Genomic DNA, 21401 nt, shown 5'->3' on the forward strand with positions numbered 1-21401 from the left:
CTAACCCCTGTATTCGTTTGTCTCAACCGAACCTGATTGACCATTTAAAGAAGCCTGGAGCTCCAGGAAAAAAGACCCGATTGTCCCAGCCGAATCTTCACATAGCTCCCGTGAAAGAACCTCCACAATCGCAATCCAGTATCGAGTCCCAGGACTCAAACCTAACCTACGAATGCACTAGGTCAACCAATCCTCCAAGCTACTCACCCGCCAGCCAGCGGAGCAGGTACTCTCAACCTAACTTACCGACCTTGATGATTCCTTACAGCGACATCCACCGGCACAGCGTGTCTCCTGACCGACGAATCCGGATGTCCCAGCCAACGCTGTACTCAAGCTTCTCCGGGATGAGTTTCACCAGTATCAAAGGGCACAAGTTTTCCTACTCCAGCCTCCGAACCTCCGGAGACACCAGCATCAACATCCCCCACCAAGAAGAGCTTCTTTCCATCCCTAACGTCCACTCCATGCAGCTCTCTGAAAATGCCAAGTACTATGGCGCCCACCGTGGGTCCCGGTTGTCGCAGCCGGACATCCGGCGAATGCTGAGAGCTCCAGACCCGAACAAGCGCGAGCGGCTGTCCCAGCCGACTCTGGTCACCGGAGACTACTATCCTCCACGCATGCAGCACCAGAGGTTGTCCCAACCCTGCTTGCTGAGCGCCTGGAACGAGAAGCCGATTGGTCTGCTCTCGCCGATAAAGCAGAAACGCTTCGGACCGGCTGTGAAGGTAAGTCAGCGCGAGCGGCTCGCTTCTCTGGACTTTGGAACCAGGTTCCGGTTCAAGGAACTCAAGGGGAACAGGGACCGGTTCTCGATTCCCGAACTGGAGACCCAGAACGACCTGAAGCTTATTGCTGGATCTCCCAAGCAGAGATTCAGTCTCGACAGTCAACTGAACCCTGATAACAAAGTCAGGAGGCTCTTGCCGATCGTCAGCTCGCCGATCTTCGAACACGGGCTGGGTAAGAACGGACACTTACCGACTGATGGTCTCGAGAGCGTGATTGTTGCCACAGCGACGCCTCTGATGCCTCCGCCGGACCGACAGTTCCTCGCGCCTATTCTCAAAACTCCAATCGCACCGCCGCTTCCTTCTTTACCGGTTCCTGCGACCTCTCCGAGGGAGCGCATGTCTGTTCCCGAAATTCGTAGCGCTAGCTTAAGAAGGCTGCTCGATCCGCCCTCGAAACAGCGACACAGCATCGCAGGGCTCAGACAGACCATTGTTCATCAGGAGACCAGTCAAGAAAGCGACGACAAAGAATCTACTGTCGGTAAAACAGTTTCTGAAGCCGATAAAGCAGAGGAGCGGAGTGAAACTGATGACGTCAAGCCTAAACATATTCAGAGACACTATTCTTACACTTATGACACGAAAGACGAGCCGATGGAAGTTATTGGAAAGCTCAGTGTTAAATTACCAAAAAAAAAATATCTTGAGAGCAACTTTGATGAGAACGAACAGGTTATTACCACGGTTATTGAAACTGAGATACCGATGATACTCTCCAGTCCCAAGTACATGAAGAAGACTCATGTCTACGGCAGCGAGGCGCCCAAGTGGATGAAAAAGTGCCTCGAGACTCCCGGGAAGAAATTTGATATCGACAAGAATTATGTGCTCAAGCTTAACAACCAGAGGAATATTATTAAAACGAACAAGAGTCCCGAGAAAAATAAGAAGAGAATCACTTCCCCCTCTAAAGGTGCTACGAGAAAGTATCCTGAGATTAAGGAAAATATTGTTGAGGTTACCAAACCTGGATTGGCTGTTCAACAGTCCAAGACCAGTCCTAAAGATACTTGTGTGAGAATTAAACCTTCGGGAAATGGAGAAACTAAATATCAAGTCGCTATTAATTCCGAATTCTCCGAAACTGATATTTGTAGGCTGTATGGAATCGATTGCGATACTGACAGTGAAGATTCTACTTCGGTATAATTATAAATATGTGTAATAAGTATTGGTTATTTATTTATATTTAGTTTTTAGGACACTTTTTATATTTTTGGAGGGTGGATATTTTAAAAAATGTATTTCAATATTGGTCGGAACTTTTTAATCGTACTGAAGTTAGTTGACAGTTGTCACTTTTTTTATTTTTATAAATTTTTAATTGCTTTAAAAAAATTTTTTTTTTAATTTCCACTCGGAATTTTTTTTTTTTTTAATTTAATTATTAAAAAATTTTCATTAAAAAATTTTTTCACAATAATTTAATTATTTAAAATTAATAAAAAATAATAATATTAAATGGGAAATTGGACAAATTGAATTTAGCAGATATTTAATTATTTTAAGATTTTTTTTTTAACAAATAAATTATAGCAAAAAAAATTTTTTTTAAATTGACATGTAGAAATTAAAAAAAAAATTAAAAATGCAATTTTATTAAAAAAAATTGCATTTTTAATTTATTAAAATTTCTACAATTCAATTTTATAAAAAATTTTTTTTTTTGCTATAAATTTATTGATTAAAAAAAATTAAAACAACTGTGAAGTGACAGCTAAATTTAATGACATTAATATTAATATTATTCTCAATTACTATGGATATAAATTTTAATAATTATAAAAAATTTATCAGCTAACTTCAGTGTGATAATTAATCAGGTGTTTTCTTCACCGAACAAAACAAAGTATATAATATAATATATAATTTTTATTTATTAATTGACAGGCACTTACGGAAGCATTTGATTGTTTAACAATATATTTAATATTTGATATTAAATATCTATCGGCCAGCGTTAACCTAACTATTTACATTGCAGTAAATATAACCATAAGTCATAACTCATAACATAACCCTCTCGAGTGTTTCATAAAGTTGTTTAAGTACATAATTTTTGTTTTACAAAAAAAATTAATATAAAAAAATATATATATATATATATATATAAATATATATCAAATATAATACTTAACAATAATAATTATTTTGTACAAATATATTATTCAATAATCAAAAATTTAAGTCTTCGATCGATTGACGCCATTATCAACAATGTCAGCTGACGGAGGGACTAAAAAAACTATTTGATCGCCTTCTTTGATAAAAGAAGGCATTGACGTTTCTGGTCGCACTTCTACGCGCAACAATTTGCTTTTGTTGCCTACCATGCACTTGAATTTCGAGTCGACAGTCACTTGCAGATCATTACCTCTCAATCTAAATAATAAAAATGAAAAATTAAAAAAATAAATAAGGTAAAGGCACCAATTATTTTTTTAACCTGTCAATAAATGGTGTATCCGGATAATTTATTTAATTATTTAAAATTAATTAGTAAATATCAGTGATTATTATTTAAAAAAAAAAAATTGATTAGTAAAAACATTACTTGAGACATTACCACAAACAAAATTCAACAATATTGATATTTGATTGTTTAAAAAAAATTGAATCATAATTTTGTCTTTAATAGTGTCAATAATTGGCGCTTTTATTTTAAATAAAAATACTTACTGGTAATATCTCGTGCAAAGAACACCAACAAGTTCTCCAACGCGATTTTCCTTGGCAGTGATGGCAAAAATAAAATCATTGCCTTTATTAGAGTGAATAGTAATCAGCTGATCTTTCCCAGGTGAGACACTAAGTCCCGTAATTTCCGCAATGGGAATCCCCTTTTTCATATTTTTAAATTTCGAGCTTTCTAATTTGTAGATGGCGTGTTCGGTGACAACAAGAACGCGATCAGCTTGCTTGTCAAACTTGTTGGTCTTTTTAATAAAGGCACTGAATAGGACAGTCTTGAAATGGTCAGTATTTTTTAAATTATTAATTGAAGAATTAAAAATATTGTACTGCGAATTTTCATCAGGTTTGGCGAGATAATTCCCTTCCCAGCGTCTCTCCTGGCCCCAGTACTGTCTCTTGGGCCTAAGGGCAGCACCAGCGGCCATTTTTAACCTCAACTGCGGCCAATCTTCGCGTGGGATCACCCGTAGGATCATCCAGGCGCGCCAACGCGCGTACATCATCTTCAAAGCGGGAATCACCGGCCTTATTGCGTAATTCTCATGCGGCCAAGGCAAGAGTTTGCCGTAATTGCGCATTGTCTTGGTAGTTTTGAAGGTCTTTTGGAGCTCGCAGATGTACGAGCGCTGCTTGTAGCGGCGGTAGTGCTTCACCATCACCAGCACGGCTTTCATTTTCTTGTATTTCATCCGACACAGGTAACCGCGCCATTGCTTCTGCAACAGGACCACGATACCCGGTATCAAGTCACTTCTTGCTTTCTCAAGCGCAAACAACGTTCGAGGCGAGCGGATAAATATTTTTGTATGACCGTATTTAACGTCATGAGCGAATCCTTTTTCTTCCATCAGTGTACGCACCGCCTCTTTGTCATTTCCACCGCGGAAATTCGGCCACGTGTACTGGGATATCATTTTGTAACGCTTTAAAAATCTATCGTAGCGCTGACGGTAGACAAATCCCGCTCGGCGGACTAGAATGTTTTCTACCAATCCTAGATATCGAACCTGATGCTCCACTCTTTCTTCGTCAAATACTACCGGAGATTTTACTTCGTTTGGTTTTATGCATCTGATGTAGAATGGCTCTTTGCTGGTTAGATTTTTTATTAGAGATACTATTGAATTTTTAAATAGTGTTCCTGCTGTCAATGGCCTCTTTGTTGTCTGTAACATATAAGATATTAATTATTATCATTATTTAAGATTAAAATTAAAAATTTATAAATAATTTGTTAAATTCCACAGTACTTTCTTAAATATTGATGTTTTTAAAGATATAAACTCATTCCGATGTTACACTTATCAAGAGCATTCATTTGAATACCCACATGCATTTTTTATATATTTTTCATATATACATATATATAATATATATAAATATATAAAATATATGAAAAAATTGATGTGGGTACTCAAATGAAAGGTCTCGATGAGTGTAATGTCAGGATGAGCTAATATTTTTAAAAATGTCAATAGTTCACGAGATACAAGGTCATTTTTTAATTATGATTAATTCTTAATAATAATTTTAAGGGCCCAGGATTATTATTATTATTTTTATTAGATTGCTTAAATTAATTAATGTATTAATTTATAATAATAATAATTGTTATTATTATTTCCAATTTCTTTAATTTTAATCTCAAATAATAATAAAAATTCTTTGGTTAAAAAAAATTTTCTACACTTAAAAAAAAAAAAAAAAAATCAAAACTACATACCTTAGCAATATTTTCAGCTCCTTCAGGCCACATAGAACTAACAATCTTATTATCGCTATTATAAAGAAGTCTTTTAAAGTCCTGAAACAAAGTATCTTTGTTTTTGTCCAAAAACCCATGAACATTATAAACAACATCACCAGCATAGTGTTTGATCCTGAACTGAGTTTTATGCTGAAGTTCTTTATCCATCGGATTTAATTGCCGAGAGGCGAAGTGTCTGTGATTAGCGAGGCGCTTGTCCATGGCTTCAAGCAACATCTTAAACAAGCAAAAAAAAAAAAAAAAAAAAAAATAAAAAAATAAAAAAATAAAAAATTGAACAAACAGCAGTTGAATAAATAAGCCTACCTCATCAGTAACTTTTCCGACATTCAAGCAAGCTTCGTCCATGATAGCAATGATGCCTTTGTGAGCCTGCTCAACGAGTTCGCAGATGACCTGATTGTTGAAGTAGTTGACAGCTTGCCAGGTGATTCCTTCCCGCTGGTACTCTTCTTGCTCGCGTTTGAGAACGAGCTCGATGAACAATTGCTGGAGCTTCTCATTGCAGTAGTTGATGCAGAACTGCTCGAAGCTGTTGATGTTGAAGATCTCGAACCCGTAGATGTCCAAGACGCCGATAAGAGTTCCCTTATAGCTCTTGTATGAATTTTTCTCGTCAACATTTATCGAGCCGTTTATTGTGGACACTATCCAGGAAAACAGCCGCTCGTAAATGGCTTTTGCGAGGGCGTCTCGCCCGTACTCGGCTTCTGCCAGCGTGTGGTTCTTCTGCATGACCTCGCCTCCAGCTGCTATCACTCGCTGGGACAACGCGGTGCTCAACGCGCTCGGGCTTATTGACAGCCGCTTCGCGGACTCGTTCAGCGCTCCTTTATTCCCAATTACTAATTTATCTTCTTCTAGTGTGAATGTTATGTTACCCTTGATAATATTTATGCTTAATTAGTTTTTATGCAATAGATAATTATTTATGAGAGATAAAAATACTCACTAGATGCAAAATACCCGCGATAATACTCCAGACTGTTTCTATCTCACTTAAATTGAAACCTAGAATACTCATCGCTGATACAACTGCTTTGTACTCTGTTCTATCGCTTACGCTTGTTTTGCTATCTTTGCCGTGGCTAGTGTAATAATATCTACCGGCGTCGGCTATCAGACCCAGTTTATTTAATTCATTTTCGCTGCATCCATTCAATAACTAAAAATAAATTTTTTTTTTTTTTTAATTAAAATATTTTATTACCAAGTAGTATAAAAAAAATTTTTTTTTTTTAATTTTTAAAGCCAAAATTATTTTTTATTTTTAAAAAATTAAAATAAAATTTTTAACTTCATAAATTGACAATTTTTATAATTTTTTTAATAAATTAATTATACTGGAAAAAAAATTATTTAAAAATTTTCATCTTTACAAATTCTGAAAAATTTTTAATTCAATTTTTTAGATCCAGTATTATTAATCAAATAATTTTGAAATAAAAATTTATTAATCATAAATTATTGAAATAAAATTTTTATCAATAAATAGATAATAAATTGATAAGCTGATAAAACTTACTTGATAGAAACAATGAAAATTACGCTCGCCTTTCTGTTGATAAACGACCCGTGACTTTTCAAGCAAATAATTAGTAACGTGTCCGCCCAATGGATCGCCTTTGAAGTCAAAATTAATGTCCATATACTTTCCGAAGCGCGAGGAGTTGTCATTTCTGTTGGTCGTCGCATTACCGAAGGCTTCCAGGATTGAATTCGACTGGATTAGAATATTTTTAACTCTAAAAAAATTTTTTTTTAATAAAATTATAAATAAATTACATTATTATTATTATTATTATTATAAAATTACCTCTCAATTTCATGCTGGCCAGACAAATTAGTTATTGCAGCGATGTACTTCATTATTATTTTACTTGCTTCCGTTTTTCCTGAGCCGGACTCACCGCTTATGACAATGCAGGTGTCCCGGCCCTGCTGTTTCATTTCACGATGCACTGCATCCGCGATTGCAAATATATGAGGCGCATTCTCGAATAATTCTCTGTCTGTTAAAAATATATGTATTAAATTTTTTTTTATATTTTTTTAACCTTCTGTCACATGCGTTGTATGAAAATAAAATATTATTGAAAAATTTATCAATTTTAAAATGTTTATTTAAAAAAATGTTTAAAATAATAAAATTTTTATTTAAAAAATTTATTAAATAAATTTAATAAAATTTTTAGTAAAAAGAATTTATTAAATAAATTTTTTTTAAATTTAATATCGCTTAAAAAAAAAAAATCAAAATGAATAAAAATCAAAAAAATTACTTTTGTATTTATTTATCTGTTCGGGTCCATAAATATTAGTACTCCTGTAGGGATTAACGCTGACACAGACCTCTCCGATATAAGTATAGTATTTACCACCATTGAATCTAAAAAAAAAAAAAAAAAAAAAAAATAAATAAATAAATAAATAAAAATATTCGTCCAATAAAAAGCAGCTCTACAATAGTCATAAAAAACAAATAATCAGCTGGTATCTGGTCTAGTATTTTTAACCTCCGATAACATATCTCTAAATCCATAATAACAATATAATATCATTAGCGGGACATATATGAGCATAATGCATTAAACTTACTTATAAAAATAATAAAGTGAGTCATAGATAGGCTGTGGCCTGAAGAATCATAGCGGTATGGTGCGTTATGGGTTCTGCTTTGAGGACGAGCATTAAAATCAACACTCAACAATAATTACAATTGCTAATTGTTAATATGCAGATCAAGAGCTTGTCTTCGTGACTAATATATTTAATTTACAAGCTTTGGAGATGGGTATATCTAAGATGACGAGTCATGAGTCATTAAAAGTGTTGTCAGTAGGTCAGAAATAAATAAATGCCGACTTCAAGGCCTCGGGTGTTTTTTTTTCGCGGCTGGATTAATAAAATTTGACACACCCTCGTGAGAAATTTTATCAGCCAGTCATTTTTAGCAACCAAGTAGATAATTTAATTACCTGGTAATTTTATTAGATAAAATCTATAGAAAAATAACAATAATAATAATAAATATGTCAAACCTGACGCGAAGGTTATCAACGACTTTGGAGACTGTTATTTCATCCAGGAGAACAAAGTCCCCGATTCCCACTGACTCTTCTTGGGCCATTGTCCTGCAAAATATTTTTTTTTACTTTTAACTTTTTTGTTTTTATTTATTATAACTCCACGAATTTATTTTTAATTTGTAACTGATAGCCGAGAAGTTAATTATCGGATAAACATTTTTGTCGGCACTCATTGGAGAGCAAGCGTAACCGACAAACTCAACACAAACGGGTGGTTGTATTCGAATTGATATTGAAACTATCAACTGTCCTCTATCCCCACCTGATTCTTCTATATATACGAGTGACGTCACTAAAACAGAGAAATTTAGCAGCAAGTGTTACTTATGTTAGTGTGTATTGTAAGTACTGTGCATTTGTAGAACATACCTCTTATAAAAATCTTGGAGTGCTGGAAGATGTCGGTAAGACAGGAAATTTTATTACACTCAAGTTGACAGACGTTAAAAAAATAAAAAAAAAATTTAACCTATAAAAAACTGTAAGTGCAATTTTTATAAAATATTTTTTTATGTTCAAATTTAATAATTTAATAAAAAATAATTTTTAAATGGCTAATTTAATTTTCATAAATTTTTTTAGAATTTTATTGTAATTAAATTATTAAAAAAAATTTAATTAAAAAATTCCACGTGTAAAAATTACTAAAAATTACAAGTGAAAAATTTTAGAAGCATTTTTTTAATTGTTTACAAGAATTAAAAAATTTGACAGCTGTCAGCTAACTTCAGATCAAGGTTAGTGTTTTTTAAATTTGCCACCAGGTGGCAGTACTTGACGGGTCAGCAATTTTATATTTTATATTTGTAAAAAATTGTATTTATAATTATAATTTTTTAAAGCTTCTGAAGAGTTTTTTTAATAATTTTTTTTGCTGTTTCTTTTGTAAAAAAAAAAAAAAAAAAAAGTTTTATTTAAATATAGTATGTTGTGTTTCCATAGTTCATGTTCATTGTGTTGTTTACATTCATAGGCACTACATGACAGTATTTTGTCAGAGAGTTTATAAAAAAAAATTAAAATATTTTAATTTATAAACATGAATAATTATTGAAGATAAATTAATAAAAATGAATGCAGATTCTTTATCGTTTGAAACTGTAGTTCTGAAAGTTGAAAACAGTGACAAGGTAAGGGGGTTAGTTTTTATGAAATCAGCTGATATGACAGTTTATAGAATTCAACAAATTTTTATTTAAAAAAAAAAAATTTAACATCAGCTTATTTTTTTTATTAAATATTTATAAATAAATTTAATTATAATCTAATTAAAATAAATATATTTTTAGGACTGGCAACTAGGAGATAATTCTGACAGTCAAGGATTCAAGAATTGTAATTTTGATTATCCAATAGACATTGACGACGTAAAACTGGAGAAACTTGAAGATTCTCCAGAAGACATTGAAGCACCTGGTAAATTATAATTTTTTTACCCCAGAAAATTTTATTAAAAAATTATTAAATGCTCTAAAAAATTAAAAATGTGATAAAAAATTTTTTTAATTAATATTATTTCATAATTGTAGATTTTATAAACAAAAATGTGAATAGTACTTCTTTAAAAGAAGAATTATTCCTTGATAATAATCAAAGTTCATCGATTGCAATGAAGAAGAAAAATGAAATTAAAACTTTGCATGAAAATTCAGGAAAAAATATAAAAAATTACACCTGCGATTATTGTCTAGCGACTTTTGATAAAAAGTCAATAATTAGGACGCATATTAAGACTCATCAAGCAGACTTGTTCCATGAAAAGTCTCAGAACAAACCCCCAGAAATAGAGTCGGAAGAAAAACCATATTCTTGTGACGTCTGTCCTTCAAAGTTCCGTTTCGAAAGATATTTAAAACAGCACAAGCGAATGATCCACACAGAAAAAAAGCGTTTCCCTTGCGACAGTTGTTCTTCGGCATTCCGAACAAGAACCCACTTGAAGAGACACATGGTTTGTCATACGGGAGAACAGCCCTACTCTTGCGACATCTGTAGGACCCAGTTCCGGCGAAGAGGTAGCCTCAAAAAACATATGTCAATTCACAAAGAAGAAAAACCTTACCAGTGTAATATTTGTTCGTTGAAATTCCGGCTCAGAAATTACTTGAGCAGTCATGTTAGAATCCACTCGACGGAGAAACCTTTTGCTTGCAGCGTTTGTTCCTCCCAGTTCCGCCACAGAAGCACTTTAAACATGCACCTAAAGAGCCACGAGCAAGAGGAATCTTGTTTGTGCGGAATCTGCTCCGCAAAGTTTAGGAACAAGAAGAATCTTAGAGAACATATGAGGATTCACGTCGGGAACAAACCTCATAAGTGTGGACTTTGTTCTTCCAGGTTCTTGAAGAAAAGTCTTTTGGAAAAACACATGCGGGTACACACTAAGGAACGCCCGTTTTTATGTAACGTTTGTTCCGCTGATTTCCGGCAGAAAAGAGCTTTGGATCAACATATGAAAGTTCATTTTAATAAAAAAACTTTGTGATATTTATAAAAAACATTTTTATGAAATTAGAAAATTATTTTTATCTCAAAAAGGGATTTAAAGATTTTTTTTTTTATTAAATTAGAACTAAAAACATTTTTTTTTTATTTTTTATGATTAATTATTTAATAAAAAAAATATTAAATATTTTTTTTAATTAAAAAAAAACTTGAAAAACTTTAAGGATAATTTTTTAAAATTATAATTTAATAATTTTAGTATTATTTTGTATGAGTTTTATAATAAAAAAGAATTAATTTTTAATAAAAACTAGTGTCAGATGTCAGCTGATATCAGTATGACCGACTATCGGTAAGGTTTGAAACTATAATTTCATAACCTTAAAATTAGCAACTGCATAACAATAATCACTGTACATATATATGTTTATGTTTATAATTTGACGGATTGCGGAGACACCAAACACGGACGAGCAAGAATTTTTTAGATAAATAAAAAATAAATATAATTTTAATTTATTAATTATTATTATTATTGGACTGTATTAATCTCAAAGTAAATAATGAGTGATACCACTTTGCCATTTGAATTAGTTATTTGCAAATCTGAAATAGATGATGAGGTAAGAGGGTTATGTTTTAATATATTTCTAAATTAATTTTTTTATTGAAAAAAAAAAATATGTCAAAAAATTTTGAAAAATATTTTTTTATTTAATGAAAATTAATTAAGCAGATATTTAAAAATTATGGCAAAAAAAGTATTGACAAGTAGAAATTTTAATAAATTATAAATTCAATTTTTTTAAATTAATTTTTCATAAAAAATTTGTTAAGTAAAATTAAAAAATTATCATGTGACTTTTTTTTATTTGATATGAAGAAAATTAAAAAAAAAAAAAAAAAAAAAAAAAAGTGCAATTTTTAATTAAAATAAAATTAGCCGACAATAAAAATTTTTTATGAATTAAAATTTCAATAAAAAAATATTTCTAAAAAATAAAATAAAAAAAAATTTTTATTTATTAATAATTAATTTTTAGAATGAAAATGAGAATGAGAACCCTACCCTGGATGATGACAATCGACAAGACTCCCTAGCCGAGCTGCCGATCGATATTGAGGAAATAAAAATCGAGGAGCCGGATTTTTCGAAAATTTCGAAAAAAAAGCCTCGCAAGCATAAAGCAAAAGAAGAATTGAAGCTTAATTTGCGTCGAAAAGTTCCTAGACGTAAGCCAAAGACCGAAAACGAACGACAGTATGCATGTACCTCTTGTTCCAGCACGTTCCGGGAAAAGTGGAATCTGAACCGGCACATGCAGAGCCACGAAGCGAAAGCATTTATCTGCGACGTGTGTTCCGCAAAATTCGGACGGAAAAGCCACCTGGAAGGTCACATGAAAATCCACACCGGCGAGAAGCCGTACAGCTGCACCGTTTGTCCGGAGAAGTTCCGCAAGAGGACGACCCTGAACCAGCACATGAGGATCCACACTGGAGAGAAGCCCTTCCAGTGCGACGTCTGTTCGACGCGGTTCCGGCAAAAGGGCCAGGTGACTGTTCACATGCGGATCCACACCGGGGAAAAGCCCTACACTTGCAGTGTCTGCTCCTCCAAGTTCCGGGAACGGGGCACTTTGTCCAATCACATGCTTGTTCACACCGGGGAAAAACCTTACGCCTGTCAAATCTGTCCGATGAAGTTCCGGGAGAAGAATCACTTGAAGTCCCACGTTCTTATCCACACTGGAGAAAAACCCTACGGCTGCAATATTTGCTCCTCTAAATTCAGACAGAAGTGCACGCTTGTCAAACACTTAAGGATACACAAAGGAGGAAAACTTCACACCTGTTCTGTTTGTTCGACCATTTTTCCTAAAAAAGCTACGCTTACTAAACACATGCTCACTCACACTCCCGATGAACTTTTGATGTTTGAGATGTAAAATTATTTTTTGTATCTAAGTAGAATTTTTTATATTTTATTATTATGGTAATTATAATAAATTTATTTATTAATGTTACTTTCTTTGATTTTTATATTAAAATAATTAGCAGAAATTATTCATTTAAAGTTAGCTGTTAGCTGATTATTTTTTTTTAACAAAAAATTGATTTTTAATTTTTTGACAAATTTTTTTTACAATTTTAATAAAAATTGCATTTTTACTTGTCAATTTTTCTATTTATAAATTTTTAAAATTAATAAATATCTGCTAAATTGATTTTCATAATTAAAAGTCACTTGATTGAAAATTTTTTTTTATTTTAATTGCAGATGACCCGTCGATAAAGTAAAACACTTCTTCAGTATTATTAAATGTATTAAGTGCGCTTGCAATGCAGTGTTTATATTATGTCTGAGAATATCTAGAGCGTTGATTGTAATAATTAAAAAATAGAGAACAAAAATTCTTGACAATTTTGTAAAATAGTAAAAGAAGTAAATTAATAATTTTTAAAAATGAATGTAAATTATTCATTTGAAAAAGTTATTATTAAAGTTGAAAAAGATGAAGAGGTAAGGTTAAGTTTTATAAATTATTTTTTTTTGTTGTTTGTCTGAGAAATTAATATTAATAAATTTAATTTTTAGGATTTTCAAGAGAATCAATCAATTTTTAATTGTGAAGATCATAATTTAGGTCAAGATTATCCGGTTGATGTTGAGGATATTAAAATTGAAGAACCTGGTAAGAATTTCAAATATTTTAATTATTTTATACTTTAAAAATTTTTATAATTTTTTTTTTATTAAAAAAATATTTCGTATGTAAAAAAATTGAAAAACTATAAGTGCAATTTTTTATGAATATTTTTTAGTTCTTAATAAGAGAATAAAAATCAAAAAATTAAAAATTTTTAGGAATTTTTAGGAATTGTAATTTTTTGTTTTGTTGTTACATTAATAAATTTTTATTGACAGATATTAAATACGAAAATGAAGAGAATCCTCAGTATGATCCCTTGTTAATTGAAAAAAATTTCCTACCGCCTATGGTAACGATTAAAATACGTGAAATAAATTTTGGAACAGTTTATGTTGAAGATACAAAGCCTTTTTTTGATAAAGGTATTTATTTTATTGATACTCACGTTCTAAAATTTTATAATTGATATTTAAAAAATTTTAGGACAGGCTGTTGAGTTTTAATATTTATTAAATAGAATTTTTAAAATATTTATTCAATTTTATTTTAAAATATTCTTATGATACAATTTTAATAAAAAAAAATTGTAGCTATAAAAATTATTTATTTAAGACAAAAATTGTTATTGAAATTTTTTTTTTTTAATTTCTAATTATATTTAAAAATTTCAGATAATTTCCAAGAAGAATTAAAAAAATTAAAAGCCCAAAAAAAAAAATCAAAAAAGTACGAGTGTGATTTTTGCAAGTTAAAATTTTCTCATAAAAACGCTCTACTTGTTCACGTCAACAAACATTTGACCACAAAATATAAATGTGAGATCTGTTCAAAAACTTACATCTCAAAAGAAGGCCTGACCCTTCACACAGCAAGGCATACAGGCGACATGCCCTACGAGTGTGAAATTTGTGCTTCTAAATTCGGGGTAAAATTTACTTACGACAATCACATGCGAATCCACAACGGCGAAAAGCCCTTTGCTTGTGAGGTTTGTTTCTCGAAATTCCGCGAAAAAAGCCAGCTGGCCGTTCACCAGAGGATTCACTCAGGGGACAAGCCCTACGCTTGTCACATTTGTTCTGTCAAGTTTCGTCACAAAGGGAGCTTGAAAGCTCACATTAGAATTCACACCGGGGAGCGGCCTTTCAGTTGCGAAGAATGCTCCGCGAAATTCCGGGATTCTTCGACGCTAAAGCGGCACAAGCGAGTTCACACTGGAGAAAAAAGAGAAAAAAGAGAAAAAAGAGAAAAAGAAAAACGGTACTCTTGTAAAATTTGCTCCTACAAATTTAGAGATAATTACTTCTTGAATATTCACATGCGCAAACATACTGGAGAACGGCCTTTTGCTTGTCAAGTTTGCTTCTCGAAATTCAAGGAAAAAGGCTCGTTGAACAGGCACATGAATACTCATCAGAAGAAAATTAAGGGAGAAAATTTGTGACCTCTGTTCATTAATTTTTTTTTTTTTTACTTCAGAAACTTTAAATTTTTGTTTTCAAGATATTTTGAAAATTTCTTGTTAAAATAGTTTTTTTCATTTGTAAAAAAATTAATTAATTATTTTACGAATTTTGGTGAAAAATTGTAAATAAATATTTTGCACATATTTATATTTAATAAAATTATTAAACAGTAAATTTAAATAATTATTTAGGTATAGTTATATAATTTTGAATTTTTAATTTTTAAAAAAGCGCGCTAAATTTAGATGGCGCTTCTGTAGAAGACAAGGCATCCATAGTTAGCAGTTGAGTCTGGTCCACCCGATATCATGTTTGTATAATTAAAAAAAAATATTTTTTAATCAAATTTATTTTATAAATAGTGTATTTTGTTGATTAATAATTGTAGATAAAAATAATTATCTATTGCACTTAGAAAAATTATAAAGAGCCGTCAGGTGAGGTCAATATTTAAATGTCAAATTTGTAAAAAATAATTTATAAAATAACAATTACAATTGTTGTTAATTTACTGACATTAATTTTAGTAATTTGACATGAAAATAAATTTATCAGATGTTTAATAATTTTTATAAATTTTTTTTAACAAATAAATTATTGCAAAAAAAAAATTGACTTTTAAAAATTTTGAAAAATTAAAAATACAATTTTTTTAAAGTAATTTTTTTGTTAAACAAAATTTTAAAATGCTTTAGTGATTGCTAACTTTAATTTTTAAAGAAAAATCTTGTTATAAAATACAACAAATTTATATTGAATAATAATAAATTTTAGAAAGAGGTTAGACTCAACCAGCGCAGGAGCGATTTATCAATAACGTTTCTGTCTGGTTTTTGGGGCTGCCAAAAATTAAAATTAAAAAAAATAAGATTATTATAGTACTAATAATAATAATTAATAATTTATCACGGATCTAACGCAGGCTGGAAATGCTGACATCAATGCAAATGTCCAATTTTCGTTGCCATTCTTGTACGGATGGTTCCAAATCGATTGGACTTTGGGCTCATTGGTGAAAGTGACCTGGCCATACTCTTCATATTTTTATTTGATAATTTTAAAACTCAAATCAAATATTTTAACTCTCTTAATAAAATTTTTTTCCAGTGTTATTTTTTATTCACGCAACTTTCACGTCAAAATAAGTGTTGTAATATTAATAAATTATCATTCTAACAGTTATAATGGAACCAAATGAAATAGGAGATGTTAACGACAAGGAAGTAACGCCTGACAAAGAAGAGCCAGAGTGTAAGAAGCAAAAATTATCCGAGTGTCCATTTAAAAATAATTTGCAAAAAAAGAGCAGTGATAAATTAGAACAAGAAAATGAAAATGAAAATGAAAAATTGTCAAGCTTGGAAATTGAGGAGGCTTTTCATGATGATTTGAGACAGTTTGATGTTCTTGATGATCTTGATCATCACTCGGATCAAGATGACTCGGGAAGTGATTCTGACAGTATTTATAGTGTTGATTCTGATATTCCTGATGAGGAAGTTCATGCTATGCTCGAAGAAGGTATTCATTTTAATTATTAATTTAATTTTCTTAATTTTTATAAAAGATTATTTATATTTTATAAAAATCTCAATTTGCCTTGTTCCAAAAATTGTAAAATAATTGTTAAATTAATTTCTATAAAAATTGTATTTTTAATTTTAAAAAATCTTATTTGTCAATTTTTTTTTTTTTTTTTTCATAATTTATTTTTTACAAAAATTATTTAAATTATCAAATATCTGTTAAATTAATTTTCTTAGATATTAAATAATTTTCTAAAATATTTATAAAAAATTAATTATAATAAAAAAAAAATTTTTTTTTAATTCTCATTTATAATTTTAAAAAATTTTTACATGTAAAACTTAAAAAAATTTTTTTTTATTATATAATTTAATTTTTATAAGAATCTAAAAAATTTTATCATGTAATTTATATTTTTTTTTTTTTTTAACTTTATATTTATTAAGGTCTGTCGGAAGAATTAAAAAATAAGCGGAAAAATCTAGATGATTGTATGCCTTATGAAGAAAAAGAGAAGCTAGTTTTACAAGGTAAGTTTTTACTCTTATTTATTTATTTTTTTTTTGTATTAATTTTGTGAAATTGTTAATTAAAATGAAATTTCCTCCAGAAATCGGGCATAATCACTTTGACGCATTGCCTGAGGGCTGGGTCCAGGTTACACATAACAGCGGGATGCCTCTGTACCTGCACAAGCAATCCCGAGTGTGTACTCTGGCAAAGCCGTACTTTCTGGGCCCTGGAAGTGTTCGCAAGCATGAAGTCCCGGTGAGCGCAGTTCCTTGCTTGCAGTACAGACGCGCGCTCGAGGAGGAGAATGAAGAAAAGAGAAAAGAAACCGAACGCGAGTCAAGCGGAATTGGAGCCTCAAATCTGCCCAGTGCTAGAATCGAGACTATTCAAGAAAATTTGGCCAACCATTCGCTTGACAGTGAGCGGTTGAGGAATTACTGTCAGAAGATTTTTAGATTTAAAAAAATCAAGGTCATGAGATTCCAGTAAGTATTTTAATTTTGATTAAAAATTTTATTTGAAGCTTTTTAATTATAAATTTATTTTTTTTGAGCATTAGAAAAATTATTTTAAGATTATAAGCACTTGGTAAAAAAAAAAATTTTATAATTATTTAAAAATTAATTTATTGATTGAATTTATAGATCATGGTCAGCACGCCGTAAATTTACTAAAAACAAGAAGAACCGTAAGCAACTAGAGCGTCCAACCTTACCTGGAGGTACTAAACTGATAACATTCCCTATCGGAACTGGTACCGGATCCGGAAGCGGAAGTTCTGGAGCTGGAGATGACAGCTCCAATCAACGGCCTCCCAAGCACTGGATAATGAACCCCTCGGGCAAGAGTTTTGTCTGTATTTTGCACGAATACGTTCAACACGCTTTAAAAAAGCAACCGACTTATAAATTCAAGGAATTAGAAAATGCGGCGACACCCTACTCCGCAATAGTCTGTATCAACGACATGGAGTACGGAGTCGGATTTGGCAGCAGCAAGAAGCAAGCCAAGGCCGATGCAGCGCGCAAAACTTTGGAAATTTTGATCCCTCAGATGCGAGACAAGATTTTGGGAGAAATGGCTACGGACAGCTCGACTAATGCGGAGAGAATTAAAGCCTCGCGGGGTGATACTGATGCCGACTTGTCATTTTTTGATGACATTTCTATTACTGATCCACGGGTAGCTGAATTTTGTGCCAAGACTACTGAACCCTCGCCTCATGCTATTTTAGTTACTTGCTTGCAGAGAAATTTTGGACTTGGTGATGTTCAAATTAATTACTCGGTTAATACGTTAAAGCATCAGCAAAATGAATTTACTATGAGAGTTGGTAAACATGAGGCTAAAGTTGTAAGTATTATTTTTTTATTTTAATACTGAAGTAAGCTGGCATCTTTAATTTTTATTTTATTAAAAAATTAATTTAATTTTTAAATTAGGTTTGCAGAAATAAAAAAGAAGGCAAGCAACAAGCGGCCCAGGCAATTTTAAAACTCCTCCATCCAAGTATCCCCAGTTGGGGATCTCTGCTCCGCTTGTACGGATCGCGCAGTGTTAAGTCTTTCAAGGAGAAAAAACAACAGGAACAAGAGATTACTTTGCTCCAGGGAAAGGCTGCTGTTAATCAGCCAAATCACGCTATTTTAAACAAACTGCGCCATGAAATGAAAAAATTGTCCGAGCAGCGGCAAGCTGTTCAACCAATCGGTAAATTTATATCCTCAGATCTTCCAAGCGGATCTGCTGCCAATTTAAACAACGTTAATTTATAGTCTGCTGATACTTATAATTTTCTGTGATATGTTAAAAAATTCTCTTTAAATCATGTATTGGTCGATTTTTTATAAAAATTTTGTCAAGTTGATTTTTTTTTTTTTTTTTGTAATTAAATAATAAAGTGTGTTGAGAACACGTGGCATGGAATTTGTGTTCTAGATTTTAATTTATAAAAAAAATTTTTACCGACAGTTCACTATGCAGTACACTGCAATTTTTTGTATAATATAAATCATATCAGACTTGAATATTTATTCACACTGTCTGTTTATATTTTTTTACTTTAAACAATTTTTGTAATGATAAAAATACAAAAATTAAATTAATTTAGTTTAAGAAGATTTGTTAATATAGTTGTAAAAATATTTTATAAATATGGAAGGCAATATTTCGTTTGATCAAGTATTTTTAAAGACTGAAAATCAGGTAAGGGTTATGTTTTTACATTAATTAATAATAATCAATAAATATAGAGTTAGTGTCATTATTTTTCATAATTAGAAAATTAATGTCCATTGATTTGTTTTTATAATAATTTTATTATTATAAAAAAATTTTTACTCAAATTATCTGTCACTTGATAATTCTATCTCTTTTTTTTAATGATTATAAATGTAAAATTTTATAATTGCAATAAAATTATTACAAAAATTGACATTAATTTTTTAATTTAATTTATAATAATTTGAAAATGCAATTTTTTTTAAATAATTTTTTTAGAACAAATTTTTTTGTTAAAAAAAAATTGTCAAGTGACAGCTAACTTTAATGTCATTGAAAAATTATGTGCAATTTTTGAAAAATATTTTTTAACTCTAATTTATTAATTAAAAAAAAAAAAAATTAAAATTGTCAGCTAATTTTAGTATTATAAATTTTCCTAACTTAAAAAAATTTCAGGATTGTCAAATTAAAGACGAAGATCAATTAGATACCTGTCAAGATTACCCCATAGACATCGAAGAAGTGAAAATAGAATCCAAAGATCCACCAAATGTATCTCCAAAAAAATCCAAAAACCTCAGCGAGGAGAGACCATTTACATGTGACAGCTGTTCGATGAGATTCCTGACAAAAGGCCACTTAAAGCGGCACATGCAAGTGCACACAGACGAGAAGCAATTCACCTGCGACACATGTTCCAAGCAGTTCCGGCAAAAATGTAACCTAAAATTGCACATGCGAAAGCACTCAAAAGAAAAACCTTACAAGTGCAAAGAGTGTTCGGCAAAGTTCGGGTACCGAAAGTCGTTCGATTATCACATGTTGGTGCACAACGACGTAAGGCCGTACGAGTGTGAGTTCTGCAGCTCGACATTTCGTACAAGGACATTGTTTAACAACCACATGCTGATCCACAAGGGAGAGAAGCCGTTTGCTTGTAAAGTATGTTCCATGAAATACCGGAACAAGTATTATTTAAAAATACACATGCGTGTGCACACCGGCGAGCGGCCGTACGAGTGCGACATCTGTCCGGCCAAATTCGCGATCTTGAGCAACCTGTCACGGCACATGCGCGTCCACACCGGCGAGAAGCCGTTCGGCTGCGATGTTTGTTCCGCGAGGTTCGGCCAAAAGGTGGCGCTGCAGGAACACCAGCTGATCCACAAAGATGAAAAGCCGTTCGAGTGCGACCTCTGCACCGCCAAGTTCCGCGTGAAAAGAGGCCTGAAGATCCACATGCGCACGCATAGAAAAAAACCATTTACTTGCGAGGTTTGTTCCCAAAAATTCCGCGACCAAATTTCCCTGGATCAGCACGTGCATCTGTGGCACAACACTGTTCCTTATCAGTGCAATGTCTGCTGTCAGCTGTTCAGGGATATTTTAGAACTAAACACACACTTGCTGGTCCACCGTCCTGAACAACTTTTTCTCTGTGACACTTGTTCCGCGCAATTTTATTCCAAGGAACAGCTGATCAAGCACCAGGCTAGGCATCTAATGGAAAAAGCTTATATTTGTAGGGTTTGTTCGGCTACTTACCAGATTAAGAGTGAGTTCTTGAAACACGTGATGAGCCATCAGGAAATTAATTCAACCTCCGAGTCCGCGGTTGTTAAAGTTCTTAGCAAGAGACATTTTTATGTCTACAATCAAATTAATGTTCAAAATAAGTCCAAGTCCGATGATGGCGCTAGTTGTTCTGAACATGAAGACAAAGATCCTTTGGAGATTGTTGGACACCAGAAAGAGGCTAAAAGTGTTATTTGGGTTAAGAAAGATTTAATGGCTACATAAATGCTTATTGTATAATTTTTTGTTGGCTAATATAATTTTTATAATTAATAATTACTTCACAATTTTTTATTTAACCAACAATTTTTAATTGATTAAAATTTTTACCTGTCAAATTTTTTATTCATTTTTTTCACATAATTAATTAAAAAAGTTCTTTAAATTATCAAATATCTATTAAGCTAATTTTAAAGTCAATTATTATTATTAAATAACAACTTAGTTAAAAACTTCTAAATGTGAAATTTAAAAAAAAAAAAAATGATTAGCTAAAATTTTTGCAACCATTTTTGATCGTAATTTATCCGTTACTAAATTTTAAAAAGTCAGCTAACTTCAGTTTGAAGAATTAGCCGGTACCGAAATTTTAAGATAGAGGACGCCAGCGTTTAGCGCGAATTTTTAAATTTTTACTGGAATTCTTCATG

The 21401-nt window shown here is 31.6% G+C and overlaps 6 protein-coding genes across 6 annotated transcripts; 5 read left to right on the plus strand and 1 right to left on the minus strand.

Moving 5' to 3' along the window:
• Positions 1-250: 250 nt before the first annotated feature.
• Positions 251-2943, plus strand: LOC141531973 (uncharacterized). The gene has a single exon (XM_074250102.1). The coding sequence runs from the start codon at positions 255-257 to the stop codon at positions 1944-1946; it is 1692 nt and encodes a 563-aa protein (XP_074106203.1). The 5' UTR covers positions 251-254; the 3' UTR covers positions 1947-2943.
• On the minus strand, positions 2652-8569 carry Myo31df (Unconventional myosin ID). The gene is made up of 9 exons (XM_074250085.1): positions 8301-8569; positions 7542-7648; positions 7076-7271; positions 6785-7004; positions 6212-6424; positions 5566-6141; positions 5215-5475; positions 3477-4657; positions 2652-3179 (listed from the first exon to the last, which is right to left on the minus strand). Exons 1-9 carry the CDS (start codon positions 8387-8389, stop codon positions 2981-2983), a joined length of 3042 nt encoding a protein of 1013 aa, XP_074106186.1. The 5' UTR covers positions 8390-8569; the 3' UTR covers positions 2652-2980.
• A 245-nt stretch (positions 8570-8814) lies between these two features.
• LOC141531985 (uncharacterized) lies at positions 8815-10885 on the plus strand. The gene is made up of 4 exons (XM_074250124.1): positions 8815-8829; positions 9322-9478; positions 9638-9764; positions 9878-10885. Exons 2-4 carry the CDS (start codon positions 9419-9421, stop codon positions 10831-10833), a joined length of 1143 nt encoding a protein of 380 aa, XP_074106225.1. The 5' UTR covers positions 8815-8829; positions 9322-9418; the 3' UTR covers positions 10834-10885.
• Positions 10886-11013: 128 nt separating this feature from the next.
• Positions 11014-15087, plus strand: LOC141531936 (uncharacterized). The gene is made up of 6 exons (XM_074250046.1): positions 11014-11416; positions 11837-12739; positions 13273-13317; positions 13393-13489; positions 13723-13869; positions 14119-15087. Exons 1-6 carry the CDS (start codon positions 11357-11359, stop codon positions 14889-14891), a joined length of 2025 nt encoding a protein of 674 aa, XP_074106147.1. The 5' UTR covers positions 11014-11356; the 3' UTR covers positions 14892-15087.
• A 126-nt stretch (positions 15088-15213) lies between these two features.
• On the plus strand, positions 15214-18879 carry Pasha (microprocessor complex subunit partner of drosha). The gene is made up of 6 exons (XM_074250099.1): positions 15214-15350; positions 16093-16434; positions 16887-16970; positions 17051-17438; positions 17598-18306; positions 18396-18879. Exons 2-6 carry the CDS (start codon positions 16098-16100, stop codon positions 18726-18728), a joined length of 1851 nt encoding a protein of 616 aa, XP_074106200.1. The 5' UTR covers positions 15214-15350; positions 16093-16097; the 3' UTR covers positions 18729-18879.
• A 98-nt stretch (positions 18880-18977) lies between these two features.
• On the plus strand, positions 18978-21030 carry LOC141531979 (uncharacterized). Its single transcript, XM_074250109.1, has 2 exons — positions 18978-19158; positions 19633-21030. Exons 1-2 carry the CDS (start codon positions 19108-19110, stop codon positions 20974-20976), a joined length of 1395 nt encoding a protein of 464 aa, XP_074106210.1. The 5' UTR covers positions 18978-19107; the 3' UTR covers positions 20977-21030.
• Positions 21031-21401: the final 371 nt, after the last annotated feature.

Source organism: Cotesia typhae, unplaced genomic scaffold (assembly GCF_013202065.1).
Source record: "Cotesia typhae breed Kobodo isofemale line unplaced genomic scaffold, CoteBio_Ctyphae contig_50, whole genome shotgun sequence".
NCBI lineage: Eukaryota > Metazoa > Arthropoda > Insecta > Hymenoptera > Braconidae > Cotesia > Cotesia typhae.